This window comes from Zootermopsis nevadensis, unplaced genomic scaffold (genome assembly GCF_977971745.1).
Source record: "Zootermopsis nevadensis isolate Lab colony 2312 unplaced genomic scaffold, Znev_1.0 Znev_ptg000028l, whole genome shotgun sequence".
Classification (NCBI taxonomy): Eukaryota; Metazoa; Arthropoda; class Insecta; order Blattodea; family Termopsidae; genus Zootermopsis; species Zootermopsis nevadensis.
This window is the reverse complement of record NW_028259160.1, coordinates 4,334,694-4,360,245: the sequence shown is the minus strand read 5'-3', so window position 1 is coordinate 4,360,245 and position 25,552 is coordinate 4,334,694. Positions and strand designations below refer to the sequence as shown.

Genomic DNA, 25,552 nt, shown 5'->3' with positions numbered 1-25,552 from the left:
CAAGCTCTTGGTAAACAGATATTTAAATGTTCAGCATGTGGGAAGAACTATTTACACAAGAGAAATTTGTGGAGACATTTGACTCAGGAATGTGGCAAGGAACCAATGTTTCAGTGTCCATTTAGTCCACACAGATCAAAGCAAAAATTTAATATTGAAGCACACATTAAATATAAACATTCACAACACTAAGTTTTTGTATGTTATAGTTTTTGTAACTTTATCTTTGCTGTCATTTCATTGTTATCCACTGGCACAGAGTAGTATTAAGTTAGTGTTAATCCTTTTTCTGCTAGTGAATTGGCCAATGTTTGGAGTTAAATTTTCTGTTGCATGTAGTTTATATAAAATATGACTAGTCATTCTTTCATTAAATGCTACATTCGCACATGTGCATACGCTTGCATGCGCGCATGCATACACACAAAAAGTGTAGTCTAATATAAATTCCATGGATCCAGAGTTAGTTAGAATGACAATAGGATGTGAAATAAGTCTTAATTATACAAAATATAAGTACAAATACAATTCAGAATATAAAGATGTCATACTAAATAAGTTTTTGCTAAATTCATACATATAGATAGTAGGTACATTTTACTATATAAAGATAAAAGATCTTCAGAAAGATGTCATTTTTTAACATTAGGAATTCATCAACAGAATAAATGGAATGTATATTTGAGTACCTTTTTAATGCTGCTTTAAAATGTGCCTTTTTATTCATAAGAGTTTTTATGCCAGAATATTATGCACTTTTCTGAAAACATGAAATGTTTTCAGTTGGTCTGTGAAGATAATCCTTGTTTCTCATTCTAGTAGTGTGTTTAGTTTAATTTTTCTGAAAATGTTCTTGGTTATTTACTACAAAGTTCATTATTGAAAATATGTATTCACATGGAAGAGGTAAAATGCATAATCTTTTAAATAGAATTTATAGGCTGTGCAATTGAAATAATGTCAGTAATAACCTAAGAATCAATCACATTTAATTTTAATATCCTGATTCTTTATGTAAGTGTTATTTAGATTTTACAAAACTGCAGTAATTATTGCAAATGGAAGAAATTAGTGTGTAGTTCCTAAGAATTTAAATTTTGCATCCTATAATTGTACAAAAGACACTAGAAATTTTGATGCAAAAATAACATTATTCCAGTCATTTATAGAATATGTAAATGTAGTTTTTACACAGACTTGCATATGTAATTCACTTTCTGGTTGCTTTTTTGTATGAGTTAGGAAAATGGAGATACAGTGAATTCATTTTTCAGCAAACACACAAGTTTCTTTCAGTGAGATAAAGGTGTATTGTAAATTGTGATCATGCAAGGAAAATGTACCTTGAAACTAACTAATTATTTGTTTAATAAAGTTTCTGACAGTGTTAAAGTTTATTGATTTTATCACAGTTTAAATTAACATTAGTGTATTTTCTTAGGCAATGAATTGTCATTGAATTTATCTGTCTGTCATGTGTGATGCCAACAATTGCATTGTCACTACCACATCCCTTAGTTGGCAAGAATTATATTTTCCCCAGAGTAATATCACATTTATATTTTATTACATTGAGGTATATATTGAGATACATAACAGTTTTAATAATGACTTTATTCTTTAACTACCATGAGAGCAAACAGCGTTAAATGTTATACAAGAGAAGAAATTTAACAGATATATGGAGAACTGTGTGACAATAGCATGTTTTCACGGTGCTCAGATGTGAATAAAATGAATAATTTGTAACACAGATAACATGCCATACTTGCATTGCAGAGTTTGCGATGTAAAATCCAGGTCGGAGATAATCTATTCTGACTGACATTGTTGTTACCTGTAGTTCCTCTATCCCGATGCCAGTAAACCATTTGGCATACTTTATGAGCTGTAAAATGTACACTGGGAGGCATTAGACAATTTTATGGCTGTGAGAAGTCAGCAGATGTAAGTTTAAATAGTTTACATATGCATAAGTTTTGTCACAGATTTTGTGGTACTTCTTTTTAAACATGTGAATTCATTTGAAAAAATCTTATTGAGTACCTAGGACAAACCCATTCTGTATTATTATTCATAAATGTCATTCAATGTTATATAGCAGCAACAGATTATATATGCTGTTGCATGTATACACAGTAAACCCTTTATTTAACAGATTGGTAGGGGAAAAGGGATGTCTGGTAATGCTGATTGTCTGTTAAATTGCAGAGTAGTAATATTAACAGACACCTGCAATGACACAAGGTTTATTAAAATACTGCAGTGTAAAGAGCTAATAAGCAAAAATAAACGTGATGGCCAATAGCAGACTTTTTCGATTTTAATAGACAAAGTCTGTTGAAACTGAAAATGTCTGATAATACCTCATATCCAGAAAAAAATTTGGCAGTACCAGACTGTGTCTGTTAAATCCAAAATCCATTAATCAAGATAATTTAAATTGAGGGTTTGCTGTATAGTTATCTTCTATTGCTATCAAATAAGAATTAGAACAAAAAGCTGCAAATGGTTACATTATAACTGAAACAGAAATAGTGTATGCTGTATATTCAGTTGACTGTTTCCAAGTTTTAGTTCTATAGAGATTTTTTTTTCTTGGCTGTTCCAGATGTTCATGATTTGTCTAATTTTGGATATCCATACCAGTCTAAAAGTATGATGGAGACATATTCCCCAGATTGTGTCAATGCATCAGATACCCTTCTAAACCAGCTTGATAAGGTAGGAATTATAAAGATACGCAAAAAACTGAAATGTCTGTTAATAAAAAATGTGATAATTGTTATTCACATTGTCTTCAGTTAACACAACTTTTTTTCTTTCTTTGGTACAGCATTTATTCTGGAATGAATCTGGAACTCAGGTGTCAAAAGTGTATGGTCATGTGGAGAAAGCAAGAAAGAAACTGTTTAAGTGTGTGACTTGTGGAAAGAATTATTTACATCGTAGAAGTTTGTGGCGTCATGAGAACCAGGAATGTGGACAGGAACCTCGTTTTCAGTGTCCATATTGTCCACTTCGATCAAAACACAAGTTCAACATTGATTCACATATTAAATGTAAACACTGCATGCCCTTGTAAATTATGAAACAATGATTACTGTATTTAATTTGTTACATTGTACAAGTCATTTGAGAGGAATTTGAATATAAATAATAGATTTTTCAGTACATTCTGAGTTATGAAGTGTCATTTTATTAAGTGCCTTTGAATTCAGTCTGTTTTTATAAGTTATTATTATTATTATTATTATTATTATTATTATCAAGCCAGATACTTTCTGCAGTTTCAGAAAGAAAATTCACCCCAGATTCAATGTAGGTATATAATGAAGAGTATTGCTTTAATTTTATTTAAAGTTATTATGAAGACATATAAAATATATCTTTAAGAAATGTATAGTTATGGTGGTGACTAAATGAAACTTTGGAATAAGGTCCAACAGCAAATGCTTAGGAGTATGGTAATGAGCCTTGTGTGCCATCAGAAGTGGGAAATTTCTTGATCAGCTGAACATCTGTGAATTTCTCAAGAAAGATCCTGCACCATGGAATTAGTTTCAGCACACAGTATAATAATACAGTCTACACAAAAGAGTGGATATCATATTACACAAGGCATCATACTCTTATGGAAGTTGGTGATGTCTGTTAAAAGTTTTTAAAAATGTCTTTTTTTAAAATGTGGCCAAAATATGGCACAGAATGATTGGTTATGTTAGTTTGCATTTTGTATGTTCCACTCTTCTTCACTGTTGTCTTGTGTTTGTCTGTAATGGTAGCGGCATTGTGATGTACCAATCCTCTGTTGAGAATTTTATATCTTGTCTTGCTCAAATTTAAATAGCATCTATATTTCTGCTATATCACTGGATACCAGGACTAAAATTAGGTGGTAAAGTCAAAAAGTTATTCTCAAGTGACATTTTTAATTCTTCACTAAGAGAAGAGTTGCAAAGTTAGTAGGCATCTTGATATTTACAAGACTGGTGTAGATGTGACTTAGTGTGCAGTAATTATATGGATTTAAATTCATCATTTCATAGTCAGCACGTTTTCATGCTTTTGTTCACAGTGCCTCCTGAGATAGAATAAGTAACTGGAGTCATAGAATGAAATGGATGTTAAAATAATAAATATCATGGAATGAGGACATGATTATGTGCTACAATATGCTTGCTACATTGTTGTGTCTGTGCTACAGTTGCACTAACATTGTTCTTCTGTTTCAGAATTTAAGGAAACATGGTCTATTTATGAATATCCATTGCATTCATGTTTGAGTGTGGGTGAGATGTGTTCCCATGACAGACCCCTGACAGCAGTAGATCTTGTGAATCAGTTGAAAGAGGTGGGAATTGCTATTTCTGTCAGAAATATGAAATTAGTGAAACTTTAAAGTGTTTAATGAGAATGAACATATGTACATAAAAATTAAAGTGGACCAGAGTTTGGTGGTTATGTATAGGTCTACATTTTATAATTTTGCATTTTCAATTTTTCACATGCTATTATCTTTGCTGGTGAAACTAATTTGTTTTTACTGGTGATGAGGTGAATGAAACAAAGTCTTCCATCAATATTGGCCAAATACAAAGATTGCAGTAGAGAAGATTTTTTTGCTTTTAATCATGATGAAACTATTTTGTCTTAGGCAATAAGTTTGTGAATAAAAGGTTTGAAGAGACCAAGGTTGCACTGTTAATGCACAACTTTGCAATTGGGTAAAATAGTAAACTGTATATATGAGCAAAAAGATTTGTTGATACATGTTGTCAGACTGATACATTTATTTTTGTTCCAGATGTCACGAAATCTACCTGTATCTCAGTCACAAGTAGGTTCTTTACAAGGCAGGGATGCTGGAGATGAAAGATATAAGTGTTCAGCTTGTGGAAAAAATTATGTTCATCAGAGTAGTTTTATACGCCATAGAAATATGGAGTGTGGAAAAGAACCTCAATTTCAGTGTCCTTATTGCCCTTTGAAATCAAAGCGAAAATCTAACATTGCTGCACATATAAAATATAAACATTTGCAAACTTTAAATATTTTTTAGGAACCATGTTTGTAGGTGGGTTTTGTGACTTAGACATGTATGCTATTTGAAATATATTGATTTTGTTGTTACAAACTTTATGAAATAAACATTTGCTTGACTAGAAAATACATTTTCTGGTGATAAGTATTTTTGAAGAAGTTGATTAATTTCTTTGTGACTGGTAAGTCATTATGAACTAATCCTGATTTATTCTGTAACAGATATAGTGTGGTGAGGTTCAATGAGCATTATGAGCTGTATTGCTGTTGCAGCCAAGATCATGAAACGTGTAAGAACATAACTCAATTGCTTTAAGCAAGGCTGCAGAAATTGATTTAAATATACCAGTCACATAACAAAATCCACTGACCCCTAATTTCACAATATGCTCTGTACAGATGTTTTTATGAGAGATATTTCAAAGAGGAAGCACATGGTGTAAACACTGAGCCCCAGTGAAAGTGCATGGTGAGATTAATTTTTAAATTATTTTCATGTATTTAACTGTTTAAAATAGTTATTTTAGCATTTGTACAAGGTTTAAAATGTGATGACAAATATGATATGAGTAATATTAGTTTTTAAGTAATAGGGAACCAAATGGTGGAATTTTGACAACTGAGGCACTGATGATGGAGTGATAGGGCTGAAATATGTATGTCCGAGTAAGTGACAGCAATTGGTATAAAGGATAAAATTAATGTTAAGCTGTAATGTATGAAAGGACATATATTATCACAAAAGTCAACTATTCATTCTTTCCTTGAATTAGCTGAACCCAGTTCATCATATCTTCACACTACAATTTGCTAAGATTTGTTTTAATATATTTCTTTCATTTATGCATTAGTCTTTCATGTGGTCTCTTACCTTCAGGGTTTCTAACTAAAACTTTGTATGTATTCCTTCTTTCCTCATTTGTTACATGTCACACCCTCTTCATTTAATTATTCTAGCAGTTTACTTTTGCATTATGTTATAATTTCTAACCTTTATTTATAAAAATGTACTATCATTTCAGATGCATGTGAATCATCATTTGGTCATGGAGTGTTGCTGGATTTATACAAGAGTCATAAGGAGGTGAGAATCCATGATGAAGTTATAACAACAGTGTGTGTAATTATTCCCTTCACTGTTTTACAGTGCATTTTCACCAAATGTACAGATTTTGAAAGAAAATTGTATGGACCATGACATGACCCTGGCTACCCACTAAGGCAGTCCATTTAGGGTGGAAAACATGACAATGGGACAGTTTTTTCTCTGAGTTCTTTGGTTTTTCCCATCAATATTATTCCAGTAGTGCCCCATATTCACTCGTATTGTTTGGGGGCCGGATATTGGGCTCATTCTGTAGAGACCTTCCTTCTTTCCTTCACAACAATGACAATAAAAAATTATCAACAGTAAACATAACATAAAGAAGACATTTATTAGATTGAATTTAATTTGAAAAGGTAAAGAGGTGTCTAGTTTATCTGTGAACTCAGCACAGGTAGGTGGGAGGGCAGACAGGAAGGAATGCTTGGCATGGGAGAACAGAAATCACTGGCTGCAGTTATGTGAAAAACTGGACCCCCCATGGAGGGATGAAATATTTCATGATTTGTTCAAATTCTGGAAATCTGATGCATGTTAGCGAAAATTAAGCTAACTAACATAATTATTTTCCATAAGGGAAGACATGGAAATTAGTCTGGAGTTAAATTTATGAGTTTGTTAACCTTTACCCTTGTCAGACAATGAGTATGTTTTGTTTTTGATAGGTGTCCCAGAATTCAATTGGAGGAGGTGTGACTCACTTGCATGGTAATTCTCAGAAGTCAAGAAAGGAATGTTGTAAGTGTGAAGGCTGTGGAAATGTTTACTTACACCGAAGAAGTTTGTGGCGTCACCTGAAACTAGAATGTGGCAAGGAACCCACATTTCAGTGTCCACATTGCCCCAAAAGAACAAAACTGAAGGAGAACTTAAAGAAGCATATAGTATTTGTACATCATAATCTTTTGGCAAGAAAGTAGCTTGCCTAAGAATAAGAGAGACACATGTTCAAATTATTTTGTATGCCATATAACTGTCAGCTAGCATATTACTGAGTATTTATGTATAAAATATTATTTAAATTGTCTCTGATAATTTATTATATGAGTTAAGTGGTGCATTGCAATCTAAATATCTGTTAAATATATTATTGAATTGTATTTGTTATATATTTTAATTAAGTTTCAGCTGTTAACTCTAAGTTTTGTATTTGATTAATTTACAGAGATCTCCCAATTTTGTATTCACAGATGTACGTTCATTTAAATCTGAGTTAATATTTTTGACTTATGTTAAATTATCAATAACTGTGTTTTAATTTGTTTGTATTATGAACCTCCTCATGTCTTTTCAACAGGTATTTCTTCCAAGTTGTGAGGGTAGGGAAAGTATTGTGTAACACCCAAATTTATTGTTGAACACTGTTGTTTGTAATCACTATTAAAACTTATTGTATTTAAGCAATAAATATTGAAACTATCAAAACTTCTTTATTTAACACAATTTTTATGTTAGAAAAAATCTATTGTTTAAACAAATTTCTTATTTTGTGACAAATTGCATAAACCTTGCAGTTACAAAAATTTACTTGGAATTGAAACACAGTTTCTAGTTATGTCATTTTAAATGATGGCAAAAAATGTACTATTTCTTCAAAAATAAAAGTCATTATTTGGAGTCTTAACAGATGTTCGTATTTAAGCCTAAAATGTTATTTTTTTTTTTTGTTTGGTGGAACCTCAGCTTTATAGATGTATAGAGTTGAGTGAGTGGATGATTGTGTTTGGGAAATGAAGAAAGGTGTGGAAGGAAGTGTTTGTGGCTTGTTTTAAGATACTTTAGAATTTGGACGAGGAAACCAAAGTTCTTTAGCAAGGATGGACAGCATATGTGACCTGACTGTGAAGCAAGAGTGCTCTCCACTTATCTTTGATGAAATTTGTGTTTGGAATTGTACCATAGTATGAACTAACAATAAAAATGTCTTTTTATGCCAGAAAATTAGCATAGATAGAGTGAAGATTAGTATTGTGTGACAGATAACTTTGAGATGAATGAACAATAATATATTTTAATGAAAATAAGAAAATAATATTAAAAATTATATAGATGCCATTAAATATTGTACATTAAGGTTACGATATTAGAGCACCTGGCTGTAGTGTATATAAAGCTGTTCATTAATTATTGTTCCAGCATTTCTTGAATCATCTTCTGTTTGTGACCACCCATTGGCCTCATCTATGACGATTACAGAGCTGGGATTTGGTAATGGAACCATGTCGGCAGTAGGCTTGTTATGCCACTTGGAAGAGGTGAGAAAATTTGGTAATGAAGAAATGTAGATGATAAATAAGACTGCTATTTTCTAATAGGTTAGTTCTGTGCCTCATTACTGACTTGCTTTTTCTTCCAACAGATGTCTGAAGGTTCATTCAGTAGAGCTGGAGTGTTACCTTTCAATGCAAAGCCAGAGAGGAAATTGTTCAAGTGCCCAAACTGTGGAAGAGATTACATACATCAGAAGAGTTTGCGACAGCACATGAAACATGAGTGTGGAAAGGAACCTCAGTTCCAGTGCCCATATTGCCCAAAGAAAACTAAATTGAAGGGAAATATGAAGCAACACATAATATTAGTACATAAAGGCTCTTTAGAAAGAAATCAGCAAAGCAAAAATTAGTATTAATTTTTTAGGTTTGATGTTTTCACAACATTGATTATTTAGATGGAGATGTTCTGAATTGTGACACTGTGTAGTCATTTAGGTGCTAATCAGCATTTTGAAGGATGCTACTACTTATGTCCTAGTGGTAGAAGTGAGTAGAGCCATGATGTAGGCAGATTTTTGTAGGAAATTAGAGGAAACAGGCTGAGGGAAATAAGACTGACCAATCAGAGCCCCTTTTCAAGACTTTTCCTGTTTCTCCTTTCACATTATTTTGGACAGGGTTCTATCTTCTCTCCTCTATTGCTGGTTTGTGGAGGAAAATAGTTGCTGTTAGTTTGTTCTGGAACCTTTTGTGTAGTATGTATCACTTTCTCCCATCATTGAGTGTACTATAGATGTGAATAATTTGTGACAGTGTCATCAGAGTAGCTACAGCATAAACATTCCCCTACTATACAGCAAATATTAAAATAAAAATGTAGTAATAAATCTATCAGTATTATGACATGCTGTCATCAGATGGGAGCAGTCTATTCTAAGGCTACAGAAGCATATGGAATTGTCATGTCATCAATTTATTTTAAACTGTTGATGTAAATGAATGTCCTATTGCATTACATAGTAATGTTTACCTTTCTTTCTTAACATAATTAAAAAATATATAGATGTAGTAATATAATTGAAAATATCAGTGTTCAGTTATATTGAATTTCTCATGCTAAAATTGTATGGGTTTCTTTAGACAGATGTAAAATGGCATCAGATAAAAAATTTTATTTGAAGCTTATGTGGAAATTTTGTATTTATTTTAATATTTACAGATATTTTAATGTATAAAATGAGGATTCTCATAAAAACCAATTTAAAAATGTAGGATAAATTGGTGTGCTTGCTAACTCTGTGGACATTTTATTAGCTGAAGTACAAATGTATTTGCATTGTTTACAGTGAATACATTGAAAATGTACACTTACGGAAAGTATGTGTTGTCCTTGCCGTCTTGTTAATTCTGAGAACATTCTGCACCACCATTGTACAAAATTACTGGCTGGACTTTAATTCTGGGGTTAGCAGTTTGATAATATGCTGGTGTTACTGGTAGATATCTCCAAATTACTGGAAATCCATGTTGTACTTTTATGGCTAAGGGATTCTGCCTGTTCAAGTGTAAAATTATTAGATGGAAATCAGATACAACATACTTTTACTGATTTACAAAAATAAATGTAGTATATGTATACTGATGTAATTTGATGCATTTATTTTAACTCTTTACTAGGCTTGCTGAACATATAAATTCCTCCTAGTACATATCAACAAAGGCTCTATGATATATTTCCATCAATAAAAATTACATATAGTCAATACATATTTCACTTAATCCAGAATTACTGCAGCTTTTAGTTTAAAAGTTATTGAAGTTCAAATACTCCTGCAGAAACTAACAGCATTCATAAAATAGACATTAATTTTTTGCATATAGTTTCTTAAGGACAGGAGATAGCCAGCCAGATTTCTGTGTGATTTTATGCTAAGGACATAGCAAGGGCAATGTTTCAGTGAGAAATGATAGGTATCCATTCCAACCATGGAGCATCATCCATGAGGCATATCCTCCTCTCTTGGGGCTGCTCAATCATCCTTCTCACCACCGTCAAAACCTCTAAATTTACAGTGTGTGGTTATTTTCAGAATGACCCAGATGACTAATTTTTTTGTGAGATGACTTTAGATTGGCATGAAATTTAAAATGTTCATGGTGGTGTAAATTGGATTGTGTTCTGGGTTTTAATGTCATGTAGTCTTACAGATTTTTACCAGTGTTTCAGAGGAACATATTACTTCCATTTGGAAGAAGGGCATCACAAGGCATGGTGTTATAAGCCAGAAAACTGCAATCTGATTTTGTATACGTCACACATGGGAGTAATTGGTAAAATACCATGTTGTGTTTTCATAAGTATTTTGCCCTATGTAACCATATTTTTTGGTTGCAAATAAAATGTAACAACATACAAAAATGAATATGGCTTAGTGAACTGTTTAATGATCAAGTGTCTCCAGGTTTTAGTAATGACAGAAACTGTTGTCATTGGTGCCAAATGTAATCTCATGCAGGGACTGCTGCTAGCAGCATGAAACGCCTTTAAGTTCACTTCTGCTTCTTAAACAACTCATTGCTTTCCAGTATCTCTTGGCAGTTGTTTGTAAGATATTTCTCTATCATTTACATGAAATAAACAGCTTCTGTTATGAAAATATATAGATATAATATTTTCCAAGTGTCACATATCCATTGTTTATACTTGGCTCATAAGTTGGTTGAACATATGTGTTTTTGTTTTACAGAAAGTAATACTTACATTTAGCAGTGATCACCTGTGTTTATATTTAGGCCTTCCTGTTACCAGTGCAAGAGGTTAAAATCACATTGAATTGTGCAATATGTATTAAGAAAGACATTTAAAATGTTATATTTATACATTTTAAAGTTTAAAACATCATACATTTTATTTCAGAGTGGTAGATGAAAACCTCCTCCTCATGGATTTTGTTTGTTGTAGAGACATTTGTATATAAAGTTTTGCCGTATTTCTGTTTCTTGGATGTAATTCTCTCTTAACTTTACATTGTGATGGTTGTTGCAGCACTTGCATCACCATTTTTTGTGAATCTCATTTACTATTCCCATTCAAGAACATGGCAGAGGAGAGCTTCTTTGGTGAAACCATGACAACATCAAATTTTACAAGGCATATAGAGATGGTGAGAATTGTTTGAATGTAAATAATAATCATATGAACTTGTAATATGTATGCAGCATTTATGTATACAGTTTTTCTGACTCCAAATATGTTGTTTCTTGACAGATGCCTCAAAATTCATTTAGTGGAGTCAGAAATCTGTTGCCTGGTGAAAATTTTGGGAAGACATTTTACAAGTGTCTAAATTGTGGAACAGAATTTGTTCACAAAAGAAATCTGGAGCTACACTTGAAGCCTATGTATGGCAAGGAACCTCGGTGGCAGTGTTCATAATGTCCAAGAGAGACAGAAGTGAAAGGACACTCGAAGCAGTATAACAAGAGCAAAACAAAGAATGAGAGACAGTACATATACAAATAGTTTCCATAACTTAAATTTGTATTCATTATAATCTAATTAAAATCCATTTGATTTGAATGGTTTGTGATATGATTTATTGTCATGAGAGTATTTTCTCTGAATTATTTATTGTCTTTTTCTGCACAATGATATGTAACTTGGAGGTAAGTTTGTATACATCTTCAAGTGTAAGGAAAGGGGACCTGTGGAACCAATTTTATAAAGGAAGTTAATTATATATTGTATTTGTAACCTGCAATGTAAATAATAGCTAGTTCTTGTTTTGTATGTGCGGTGGAAAATGTTATCTAGTGGTATCTCATGTAAGTTATTTCCAAAATCTGAAAAAATTGAAATATACTGTTTAGAATCTGTTTTAAATTTCATTTTGAAGAACTAGGGAGAACCACAAAAGAGAAGCATAGACAGGATTCAAGTCCATGTACAGATGTTAACCATTATCGAATACGTATGGCTTTTATGCTGTCCAGATACCAGCATACCACTGAATTATTAACCACACACAAATTCTGGCCAGCAGCCTCATAGTGTGGAAGTTTAAATCCCCTATTCCCATATGATACAGATTGAGACAGACTTCAATAACTTATTCAGTTGCCACATTACACAATTTACCACTTTTGTTAGATAGTGCCCATTTTCTGTGAAATATTTGGTACACTGAACATTGTGAGAGTTGGCTGTGACTTCTTTAGGCAATTGTTTGTCATAATAGTGACCCTATTACTGAATAATAAAGGTTAACAAACATTTACAATAGAAGCAGATCCCTGAACACTAAACTCATTTGTCAACTACTAGGGGTGATGTTACATATCACAGGTTTCAAGTAAAGGACTAGGTTTCAGTATACCACCACAATGTTTTTTCTGCTTGTAGAGTAATTACCAATATCCATTGTAATAATTGTTTCAGGGATTCATGAGTTGTGGTCCAGTTATGAACAACCATTACATTCATCAAGCAGTTTGATGCAACAGAGAACACAGGATGATATGACTACTGCACAAGATCTGTTAAACCAATTGGTAGAGGTGGGACTCATTTTATGGTCTTGTAACATTCTTTAGTCTAAAATTTAAGTGACTTCTTCATATAATTATGTCAGTCAGTATATTGCATAGTTCATGTCTATTTTCACATGCATGTATCTGATAAAACATTTTGTAGCCTGCATGAGTGGTGATCTTGATGTGTTTGTGCAGCAGCTAAGATGACTGCATCATCATGAAAACTTCAAGATCTACATTAACATTAAAATGTGTATAAATGCTACTGGATGCATAACCATTGTATCTGGCCTACAGGAAAGCCACTCCAAAATTTGTGTTACATTAATTTTACTTTAGTTTTTATGTTTGGCTTCAAATTACTCATTTATTGTGTGAACATTTTTGAATCACCTTTGCAACTAAACTGTTTATAATTATTGAGTGACTAAACTTGAGATTGCTTCAGTCAAGTATCTGTTATTAACAATAGTTTAGATGTTTAAGATAGTCTATATTTATGTAATAAATTAAGAACTCAGATTTTGGATTATGTAGATATTTTGAGGTAGTATCTGATCTCTTTATAAATCGGTTAAAATGTGCAGTTAGGACACTGTGTAAACTTACTTTAATTTATGTTGCGTGCCATAGTTTCAAGTTGAATTACACAAATTTTTAAAACTTGGTTTGCACAGGTATTTATAGATGTTTATTTTTTTGTTGACAGATGTCTGAGCATTCATTCAGTGGAGTGAACATCCAGCAGTCTGGAAATGCTCATAAATCAGGAACAGGAATGTACAAGTGCCCAAAATGTGGAAGAGATTATGTACATAAAAGAGGTTTATGTCAACATGTTAAATTTGAGTGTGGCAAAGAACCACAATTCCATTGCCCATACTGCCCCAAGAAAGTGAAATTAAAAGGAAACTTAAAGCAACATATTTTCTTTGTACACAAAGGTCCTTTAACTAAAAGCTAAGAAAAATCAGTAGTAGAGGTTATATATTTTTTTGGACGTGAAAATACTTTTTTGTTTATTTTAGTTGTTAGTGTTTAATATGATACCAGTTATTTATACTAATATTTTGTGACATGTGACCTCTTGGATGAAAATAAAGACTTCCAGCCTTAACCCATACAACAATAAATCATTAATTGATTAATTATATTATGAGATTCATGGTTTCCTTGTATTTTATGTATGCAGTAAGTTTTTTAAGAACACTGATGTTCAAAATACGTTTTATGTGCTACATTGTGGGAAACAGCTTGTGAAATTTGATGCTCCAACAGCGGTGAAGATGTCAAGGTTATTCCTCAGGAATGAAGATGGAGACAGTATTTTTCTCTGAAATGTTGGTATCTACCTACATTCCCACAACAGAGAAGAACATACAAATAACAGCTTGCAATTAATGCATCATATTATTTTGGGAGTCTGGAATAGAATCCTGAGGCCAGGTCTCCAGTCACATCAATTTATGTCAAAACTATAGATAGTACTTTATGTTTTAGAGGTGTTCACATTTGTCTTTAATTCAACTTATACATATTTAGCCCTGTGGTTCTGAAACTTACAAGACCTGTGGGCCACATTTACAATTTGTAATTGACTTATGGCCTACTGGGTTAGGAAAGACAGCTGAAATTTCATTTTAATTTATTACAGTTGCTACTAACTTCCTTTTGTAAACAGATTAACGTATTGTTCATCAGTTTTCTTTTGAAAATTTGTTGATTTGTTATTTTTATTAATTTCTCCTGAAACTTCGTGGTAATTAAAATTGGTACTGACATACTGTTCTAAACAGATTCACATATTACTTAATAATTTCCTGTAAAATATGTCAATTTGTTACTTTTATTAACATCTGTCCACTGTGTGTCATTACTTACATATGATTCAGCTGGTTGTGCATCATGCTAGCATACCACTAAACTGTTACTTACATACGTACATACATATGACTCCAGAGTTAAAGTCTAGTTTTCAGCCCTGAAGTATGGGAGTTAAAATACCCTATTTAGCATACATTAAAAGTTAAATATTGACTTAAAATGAAATATTTAATGTGGGTGGTAATAATCTTTTCATTATAGAAAGGGATGCAGTACTGCAAAAATGTGCACAGGCCACTCAGATCACGTCAGTAGACAGCATTTTGCTCTGATTGAGTTCAAGAGTTAACAAATCACAAGCCAGTACAGATGAGCAAAATTAATTTAAACTGATATCTACAGAACCATACTTTAAAATAATTTTAAATTAATTTTGTCTAGTCTACTATCATGTATGAGTACAGTTAAAATTCTTCTCCAGATTTTCATTGTTTTATGATTTATCCATCAGCTGCAAACTTGTTCTTTAAAAAAATGATGTGCTACAGCCAAAGGACAACTATATTCATGTGGAGGAAGTACAGACTTCTCATGCTACAGTTTATCAATTATGTGACTGCTGTACTGAATGATGTGTTACAGTGGTAACATTAGAAGAAATTCTGATTTCTTGAAAGAAGTGAATCTGAAATCATTCTCAATAATTGTTAATGGCATTTTTATGCATACATGTGCGTTAGCCTATACATGTATCAGTTCTGCAAAATTAGGTCATATATATGTGAGTATATAAAAAAAATAGTTATAGCAAATGGAAGGTTTGCTTTTATTATTAGTTACTGTTCTTATATACATGCAATGAGATAACATTAAGCAATGTATACATAACATGTGGTGTGGAAAACACCTATGGCACGTTTTGTCTTGTTTATAAGTCTAATTGTTTTGTTATTTTCAGATCCAGAAGTTCCTGGGGTTTGGCCTAGATATGGCTGTCGATTACAATCAACCAAGACATTGGAAAAGACTTATGTTTGTGATAGACAGATGGGCAGATCAAGAAGTCAATTGGAAGGGGTAAGAATTGTGGTTTTGTACAAAATTTGAAACATATGCATGAGCTTCCAAAATAAAATTATTTTCTTAGGAAGTTACACGAACAGTTGAAATTATTTATTCGTAATGCTCATATTGGCACCTTATCCCTTAGGGAATTAATTTTTTTAATGTTATGTACACAAGTATATAGTTTAATTTTGTGTTTGAGACTATACTTTTATTATATTTTCCCAAATAGTGTCTGTTGCCATACTATAAAGATATATGATAGAATGTTGTTTTAAAGGTATCAATACACACTGATTATATTTAAAAACTATCTTATTTATCAATTATAATGGTGATAATCATTGTGTTTTCTCTTTCCACATTTCCTAAGTGCTGTTGCTTGGTCCAGCTAGTCTTAAATTAGTTACAGACAACCGGGTGGGGGGGGGGGGGTGATTGTTAATGAAAATACACTTACTTTGCAGGTGAATTATGTGATTAGGATTTGAGGTTTTCTTTTATGTGACATTTTCCTTTGCCCACACAGAAATTTTGAATTATGTAGGATTTGATGTTTCTACTGGAATGTGAATTAGGTTATGGTTTTCTGGGTTCTTCCACTGTGTAGTCTTGTTGTATACCAGTAATATTAGGGAAACATACTGCCTCGATCTTCAGTTTTGATAGTATACAACCGAAGACTATGTAGTGCAACAACCCAGAAGATCATAATCTAAATCTTTAGTTTTGTATGGTCTGCACTGAAAAATAATAAGCCATCCTGATTATTTTTATTTGAAATTATTTATATTAGTTATTTAAAGCCTTAATCCATACACAATCCTAATTCAAATATCTGCATCAGACTGTGATGTGTATGTGTGTTGATCTGAAACAACTGGCTTCCAATAAACATGATTACTTTCTTGGACATCATCCATCGTCTTGGTTTTATCAAGACATGTTATTTCAGAAATTGGATTTCATTCAATCCTCAGGTATAAAAGAGTGATTATTGATTGCGAATAGCTCATTCAAATGGGCTCAGCTAAGTAGGAACCCTTTATTTCCATCCTTTTTATTACCTTAAGGTGGAAACATCGTGTTTCAAAAACATCGTGTCTGGTTAAAACGAAGACAGTGTAAAATGCCCAGAAAGTACCAATTTTCATTTTAACACTCCATCAACTTACTTATATTATGCTAAAAAATGTATCTTACCACAGTTACCATGACTCATACCAGACATATATTTTTAGCAGTCAATTTCAACATATTTTGGCTAAATCTGAAACTTTTTTGTTCAAAGCTTTTCTTGACAGATGCTCCTATTTTCCCAGTTTATCCTATGATGTGCAGCTAGAATAGTATTGTCTGCTTACCTAATTCACTTGCATATTGCATAGAAAAGGTATGAAAATTTTGAATTGTACCTGAAATTCTGTGTCAAAATCTGTTAGACACTCTGCCAAGAGGTAAATTATTACAACATAACATTGAAAGGATGAACCATGTTGATTTTCTTTATTATTTGGCATAGGAAGGTAAGATCTTTAGTCACAATCCTGCCATAAAAAGGGCTGATTGTTGGTGCTAGGATTATGTACATTCCTAATCTGTATGATGTTTGTAGTTAACATTCTTCTACTTTTTTAATAGCATATGCCCCACAACAAAGGATGTGAAGTTAGAATCCAGCAACAAATAGGGGCTGCTCATGCCGAGCATGCACAAGAGGATGTGTTCAACTGTCGAAGATGTGGGAAACATTACATATATCGAAGTAGCTTAGTGCGACATCAGAAACTTGAGTGTGGCAAGGAGCCACAGTTCCAGTGCCCATACTGCCCTAAAAAGTCAAAACTTAAAAGCAATTTGAAGCAGCATATTATATTAAAACATGAACGTCCAACTGCAAGAATGCAGTAGGTGTGATAGTGTCAGATGTAGCAACATGTGACGTCTGTTACATAGCATGTGACTACTAGAAATGTGAGCTGTTCTGAGCAGGCATTCTATGTACCACCTTGACTGATAATAGAAATGTGTGTATACCTATGTGAATGAACTTCCAAGATGGAAAATTACCATACTTATTCGAATCATGACACTTGATCTTTATTTTGATTACCATTATCTTTACAAGAATGAAGAAAGTGGTTTCCTTTTTGGTTGTCATGGGATGGAATTTGTAAATTAAAATTTCTCATTTTAATGCTGGTCTCAACCACACAAAGTAACTCTGTTTTCACAAACAAGACTGTGAAATAATTATAGTGCATCAGTTACACCTGTAGTGGAGTTATGGTGGTATAACCATTGTATTTGTAATGGACAAAATGTCATCAATGTGTGCAGATTAGTTTATTTTTCTTAGGACTTTTTATTTATTGTTTCATGAACACATAGTTGTGTACAACCTTACATACAATATTATATTAAAAGCCATTAATGAATCAACCAATTTAATGAATCTTTCTTACCATTTCTGATATGTTTGCTTTCTTTCTTTCTTTCTTTCTTTTGTACATTTTTTCATACAACTGAGTCATGTAACATGAATTGATAGGTGATCAATATAAATGTTGAAGGAGAAAAATGTATATAGAATATTTGGTTTTGGGAAATTATAATTGTAGTTTTATCATGTACACAGGCATTGATTTGAGGTTTGGAATCACTCTCATCAGATGTGAAACAAAATTTGTACTTGAATCATTTGAGATTGGGATTATGACAAAACATGTTACTGTAAAGTGATATTGGTACAAAGACATTTAAGCTGTTTGCTATTTCTTTCCAGCCTTTCCATTCTGAGCGAAGTAAATATCAAATGATAGTTTGCCAGTATTACATATATACACAATGAAATATTTTTGGGCAATCAGCTACATGAGTGGGGGGGGGGGGGGTAATCATACTGTTTCTGTCTCCATTATCAGGGAATGATGTAACGAGGAACACATATTGGGCGACGTGTGTTCACATACACATTCACACTCTCATGTTTTTGATGGTGAGTAATTAGCCAAAGGATGGCAGAAGGAGACAAAGACGTTTTTCCAAAATGTCATAGTTTTCTTGTGTATTGACTTGCCTGATTGCTTGAGAAGGATTCATTACGTGTAATCACTGTAAGGACCGGATGCTACATTAAAGCTATATCTAAAACTTAAAATGTCATCCTCAATGCATACTTTGCATTTTTGTAAATAGCCATGTATATTACTAACATGACATATTTTACAGTAAGTTTAATTATGTGATAAATAGCTTTGTAAGTGCCATGTAAATGTATACAAAATAAACAATACAATATGACACAGTATTTGTTTTATGACACATTCAGTTTACATAGCAGATATTTTGGTATTTTTATTTATTTATTGTATTGTGTGTATGATTGTGTTTACATAGGGTTCAAACTTTTCCCATTTACATGGTTTAGTAAGATGTATATGCATATAATAGACTGAAGTTGTGGCATAGTGGTTAGCATTCCCGCTTCATACTTCAGTGGTCTGGATTTAAATCTGGGTTTGGAGACCAGCTATTTTGGAGAAGGCTTTCTGTGGTGTTTCTCATTTACCAGTGGCACATCTTGGATATTATTATCAAATAGATCAAGGCTGATCCCTTTCACATCCTCCTCAATTTGTCATTCATTGTACCATTTACCATTATGTCACCTATTCAGTTAACAAAATTCCATTCAGCTGCCTGACTGAGATTATTTGTAGTTTTCTTTAGTATGTTCAGATGAATGCTTGGACAGATGTACCCGTCCAATTAATCATTCATATTAAAACTACTATAAATCATTCAGCACTTCATAATCTCAGCAGTAAATGTAGCATTAGAAAGAACTGAATATTCAAACAACAGCTTCTTTTCTTATCCTCAGTAATTCAGCATGTGTACAGTTCACCTTTACTGTAAAATATACCTATTTATATTAGAGGAAATATACCGGTTAAAAATTAAATACTTACTACTTGTTATTAATTACTGCTAATTCTAATTAATTATTTTATTTACAGATATGGCACAATGGATGATCTCTCAAAGACTGTTAAATGTGGGTAGTCATTATATTTCTGAGAACAGAGGGAGGATGCCTAACATAGTTGAGCAAGTTTTTGCAGACATTAGCAATACATCAAATGATATTGATCTGCAAAGAGAAATTGAAGTTGTGGATATTGAGGGACCTGGATTACAACAATCTCACAGTGGACACCCTGAAACAGAGGGAGCAAATGCATTTCAATGCACTCAGTGTGGAAAGGTGTACATGAGCAAAGGAAATCTCACAAGACATCTAAAGTTCGAGTGTGGAAAAGAGCCACAGTTTCAATGCCCGCACTGTCCTGTTCGAACAAAACACAAAAGCAGTCTGTTGACCCATATTCACTGCAAACATTCTGGAAGTTAACTTTGAACTGTAGCAGTGTTCCACAATTTTTCTATACCCACGGCACTCTAAATATTGTCGAAGAGTCATCGCAGCACACCAACCCCATTTTGCATATCGTTGGAGGGAGGTAGATGGTTTATATCATTGATTGGCTGCGACAACTTCTTATAAATCGACCCCAACCTAAAAATGTTCTATTTGATGTTTATAATTATCCATCATTATTATTATGCCATTTATTTTAAATATATTCATTATTTCAAATAAATGAAAATATAATATTTCCTACCGTTTGATCCAAAATTTATTAACTATGTGTAAACATTTAAACTTAAAGATACTTATTTATATTTGTACATGTAGATTGCAGAAAAATACATAAAGTGGCAATAAAAGTAAAGGGGAGGTACACATGTTTTGCTGCAAAGTGGTTGTGTTGTTTTCCAATTCCATTTAGTAGATCTTGTCTGTCCTCAGTCTGCTCGATCATAATAAAGAAACTGAAAACTGTGACAGACCAGATTACAGACCAGGATTGCATTTGAAATGAAACATTCTGTAAATATTTTGCATTCTGTCATAGCTCTGCATATGCATCTGTTGATTATGTGCAATTCATAACATTTGTATGTATGATAAATTTATTATTTCCATTTCTGTTAAGTTACATTTTAGTTACAGAAATAATTTTTGTTACTGAAATAAAAGTTTTTATGAAAAATGTTTGGTTGTTACATCCGAAGAAAATCCTCCTCCCCGTAACTTATGATGAACTGATATTTTAATTATTTTGATCATTTTACTGAAATGAAATAATGAAATGAAACAACATCTGCTAATGTGTGCTCTTGTTTAGAGAGCAGCTGTTGATACAGATATTTGTAAATTGTCTTATGTTCAAATTCTGATAATTCAGAGATTCAAATTTCCTGTTGTTGTTGGTATTGTTGTATAATACAGATTAAGAATACTGACATACAAATTCATATGTGAACAGAAAATTTTCTGAAAACTGCATTTCATTTCTGCCAGATGGTTGCTTCCTGTAGCATTTTGAAATAGAAAATATAATGTATGAACACTATGTATGTGGTTATCACCTGTACACCTGAAAGGCAGTTAACATGCAAACTACAAGTAATAAAAAAATATGCTATGAAGGCATTTATTTTGAACTATTCAAGAAATATTAGGGATGATTTGGATGCTTACTGCTTTTCCTGCAGTCATTATTTTTAAGATACAGTTCTATTCCATGCATGCTTTATGTGATGTATTGATTGGGGTGTTTCCATCTTTAAATATTATGTTCACTTTAATTAATATTAGTTTTCAGTTTCAGTATTTTATTTCAGTTAAGCTGTTATGATAGATTTGTTTGCAATAGATCTAAGCATATTCCCAAACCAGGCAGTAATGCATGCATACTGATCACCATTGCTGATAAAGTTGTTCATTCATATTATGTCTGTTAGGGAACTTTGATGTTTTAATAACATTTGTTTTAATCAAAATATCCTCAAAAAATAAGTATAAATGTTATTATTTTACAAACATGTAACATTTACATTATCCCAATGGTGGCCACATTTCTATAGTTTTCATACAAACCTGGGTTCATTCAAATATGACTAATAACAAGAATGTGCTCTGTGTTTCAGATATATCCTCAAATCACATTTTGATTTACTTTCTGATTGTTGCTTTTGTATAACATTATTAGGTAAAATTTATTTAATGTTTTGTACATTCTGTTAGTAGTATTTATGCCTTTCACTAATATGAATTACCCTCATCCATAACATAGAATCTCCTTCCATCCCAACAGTGGCGAGTTACTCATATTCAGTATAAGAATAAAATTATTATTTTCAGTTCTACACCACTCATTAGTAGCTCCTAACACGGGTTACATCATTTGTGTCAATCTAGATTACTTTTGTTTTTTGTTACTATTTAATTTTATATGAATAAGACTTTTATAGGGTAATTAGTTTGTCAAGGTACATTTTTAAATGTATACTTTTTACTTGTAGTTACACTGTATTAACTTCTTGGTGTTAAATCCATCTAATGTTGATTAATTATTTTATTTCCAGACATGGCACAATGGATGTTTCCTCAGGGACTATTGAATTTGGATGTTGACAAACAGACAGTGTCTAACACACCTCAAGTATTTGGAAATACCAGCAGCATGTCTTGTAATATTGATTTACAAAGAGAAATTCCTCTTGAGAATGTAGAAAGGCAAGGATTACAGTTGGTTCTGTCACAGAAAACTGACAGTAGACGTCCTCCAACAGAGGGAGGAATTGTGTTTCGATGTACACAATGTGGAAAAGTGTATATGAGTAAAGGAAGTCTTACAAGACACCTCAAGTTTGAATGTGGAAAGGAGCCACAATTTCAGTGCCCACATTGTCCTCTTCGAACAAAGCGCAAGAGCAGTCTGATGACCCATATTTATTGCAAGCATCCTCAAATTTCTGTACTACAGTGATCAGCTCACATGCAGTTATACTCCAAAACTTGTCTTAACTATTTCCTTACCATGTTCCCTCTCATTTGCATGTTTTTGACTTTTGCATAAATAATATGATTATGCCCCATGCCTAAAAAATCTCTAAAATGTAACTCATGTTTGTAATTAAATGACGTTTGTAGTTTTTTGAAAGCATGTGTTCTGCAGAGACTAGAATATTATCACAAGAAATTACATTATAGACTACAAGCGTGTTATAAAGCTGTTGTATCTGAACTGTTTAAAACTGTTTTAAAAAAGTATGAACTGCTAATTATTCTTCTGTTTTTGTGTGTAATATCACAGTGCCATTCCATTGGTTTACCAGTGCTGAGTGCTAATGTTGACTTTTAAACAGTACATTTACTTCTCTACTGAACTTAATTTTTAGTATTTTATTTAAATGATGTAGCCATTGTATCTGTGAAGATTTCTGTCTTCTGGGTTGTTGCGCTGTGTAGTCTGGTCGATGTTTACCAACGTTCCAGAGGTCATACTGCCTCTGTCGTCAGGGCGATAAACCCAGAAGACAGAAATCTTCATACTCACTGCTGTGAAAACCTCAAATCTTACATTGTATCTGTGTTTATAATATATTTTGGCAATTCTGTAAGTTATCTAAGTGTACATTGTGATAGGCATAAAGTTTTCATTAGGTACTTTGAAATTGTCTGTTATAAAGTTTTGAGAGTGGTGTGTGTTTGGAAAAGGAAATGCCAAATGTTCTGTTATGATGTATTTAATCCCAACAATTCCCACACATTATATGTATTCTAAGTATAAATTTCTGGATGTCCATACTTGGGTACTTAATTTATAATCACAATAGTTTTGTGAATCTGTCTGTGCAGTTTGTAAATATTGATATGGCTGGTGAATAAAATTCTCATTAATATTAAAAGGACGTTTTATTTTTCAGCAAGGACAGGTACTTGGGTAATTCCTGAAGATGAATTAGACTTGGAGCAGATGTTGTCAGATTCCAGCCATGTGTTTGCTGCCTCACAGTGCCAGGGCATCTCAGAAGAAGACAATACAGCTAATAACGCTAACCTACAAGGGACTGTTCCTGACAACACAGCTACAAAGAAACTTCAGATGCAATTACCTTGTGGCCGCACACGTCAGAATGGAAATAAAGTTGTTCAATGTTCACAGTGTGGAAAGGGCTATTCAAGTAATGGGAATCTGATGAGACATCTCAAGTTTGAGTGTGGAAAAGAGCCTCAGTTCCATTGCCCCCTGTGCCCACTTCGTACCAGACACAAGAGCAATCTTCTATCACATATGTACTGCAAACATCCTGCATCAGTTTACAACTTGTAATGTCTGTGACTTATTGATAGTTTTGAAATAATCTCACTGAGCTACCCTCAAGTGTATTCTGCATAAATTTGCTATTATAATCTATAATGGCAATCTATAAGTTTCTTGCAGGAAAATACATATATCCCCCACTAAATGAATGATTTACCTTCCCAGTATAATGTATATAATTTAGCCTGCCCCTGTTAGATAAAACTTCCAAGTTAGGGATAAGGACTTTGGTATAAAGTATATTTTTTGAAAGTGTTTTGTAATAAAATATATTATAGTATGGTATAGCATAGCATAATGTAATGTATTGTAATGTCAGTGATTGAAGTTTCTTAAAGTATGAAGTAATTTATTGAACATTCAGTGCTTCAAGATTTAGATGAATCTCAGAGACGTTCTTTATTATGAAGTTTATGCCAGTAGAGGGAACCCCAAATTCATACTTCTTTATTACCTGCAATTCTTAATAATAACATGGCAGAAGCACAAATTTGTTTGTTGGCTGTGACACTAGTGTCATGTAATATAGGACTAGAAATGTTTAATGATGATAGGTCATTGAGAAAAATTCACATTTTTAAGGTAGCTTTCCATAGACTATGAAACAATATGGCCACTGCATTTTACTTTATTGGCATAACTGACTAGGATTTTTGTATTAACTACATTTTTATAAACTAATAGAAAACATAGCAACATTGTGAATTTTTTATGTTATGTCCAACAGATTCTGTACTTATGTAACTACTACTGCTACTAATATCAACATTCTGCGACATATTTAAAATTGGAAGCAGTAAAGAAAATTCACTTCAAGCAGGATTCAGTCATATGACCATCTGTTGAGTCGAGCCTAACATACTAACTCATGTAATAAATTACATTCTGTTATTTGTAGCATATAAATATAATATTAAACAACCCACAATTTTCAGTTTAAGGACATTTGTCTAATTATGTGTTGTGTTGTGAATAATTTTATCTAAAATTAATAGGTTAATAGAAATCAAGCATATAACGAATAATTTATTGTATATGAACTTAAAGTAAAGGCCACCCATTGGAAACTGTGCTATGCTGTTAGTGAGGAATCTATGTACAATATCCAACTTTCTATTCTCATTTGTAATTCTGTGTCACTTAAAAGAACTTGCTGCACTGATAATTTCTGCAAAAAAAACTTTTCAAATGAATGAAACTACATATCTTATATGAACTATACAATGGAAATTTTATTTTGTACAATTTTATGAGACAATGAATAATTTGTTTCTATATTACATGTATATTACTAATTATTGTTGTACAATAAAGTAAGCTGTGTATTTAGAAGTCAAACTAACTGAACAGAGTCCTTCTTGAGAAGCAGTTATTCAGCCATTCAAGAAATTTCTTTCCTTTTATGGAACCTGAATTTTTGCACCATGTTCTTAAGAGCCCCATCACAGTCTCCCATCATGAGTCAGATGAAATCAGTCCATGTTGTCACCCTGCGTTTCTAAGATTTGTGTTAATGTTACCCTTGGTCT

The 25,552-nt window shown here is 32.5% G+C and overlaps 1 protein-coding gene across 19 annotated transcripts in view; it reads left to right on the top strand.

Annotated features, from left to right (window-relative positions):
• LOC110827600 (uncharacterized) overlaps nucleotides 1-25,552 on the top strand; it is a 264,274-nt gene that overhangs the window by 154,239 nt on the left and 84,483 nt on the right. Inside the window, exons 5-6 of one of the 19 annotated variants that reach the window (XM_087356858.1) lie at nucleotides 15,677-15,795; nucleotides 17,425-19,086. The exons of 11 other annotated variants lie outside the window; for them this stretch is intronic. In XM_087356858.1, the coding sequence (XP_087212984.1) occupies nucleotides 15,677-15,795; nucleotides 17,425-17,694 (389 nt within the window). In that variant the 3' untranslated portion in view covers nucleotides 17,695-19,086. Of the gene's footprint in view, nucleotides 1-2,611; nucleotides 2,725-2,836; nucleotides 3,175-6,065; nucleotides 6,128-6,813; nucleotides 7,773-8,284; nucleotides 8,404-8,507; nucleotides 10,004-12,799; nucleotides 12,919-13,603; nucleotides 14,012-15,676; nucleotides 15,796-17,424; nucleotides 19,087-19,805; nucleotides 20,364-22,281; nucleotides 22,894-23,625; nucleotides 25,356-25,552 lie in introns of those variants that run through there. 7 more of the 19 variants (XM_087356860.1, XM_087356859.1, XM_087356862.1 and 4 more) reach the window with 7 other exon arrangements.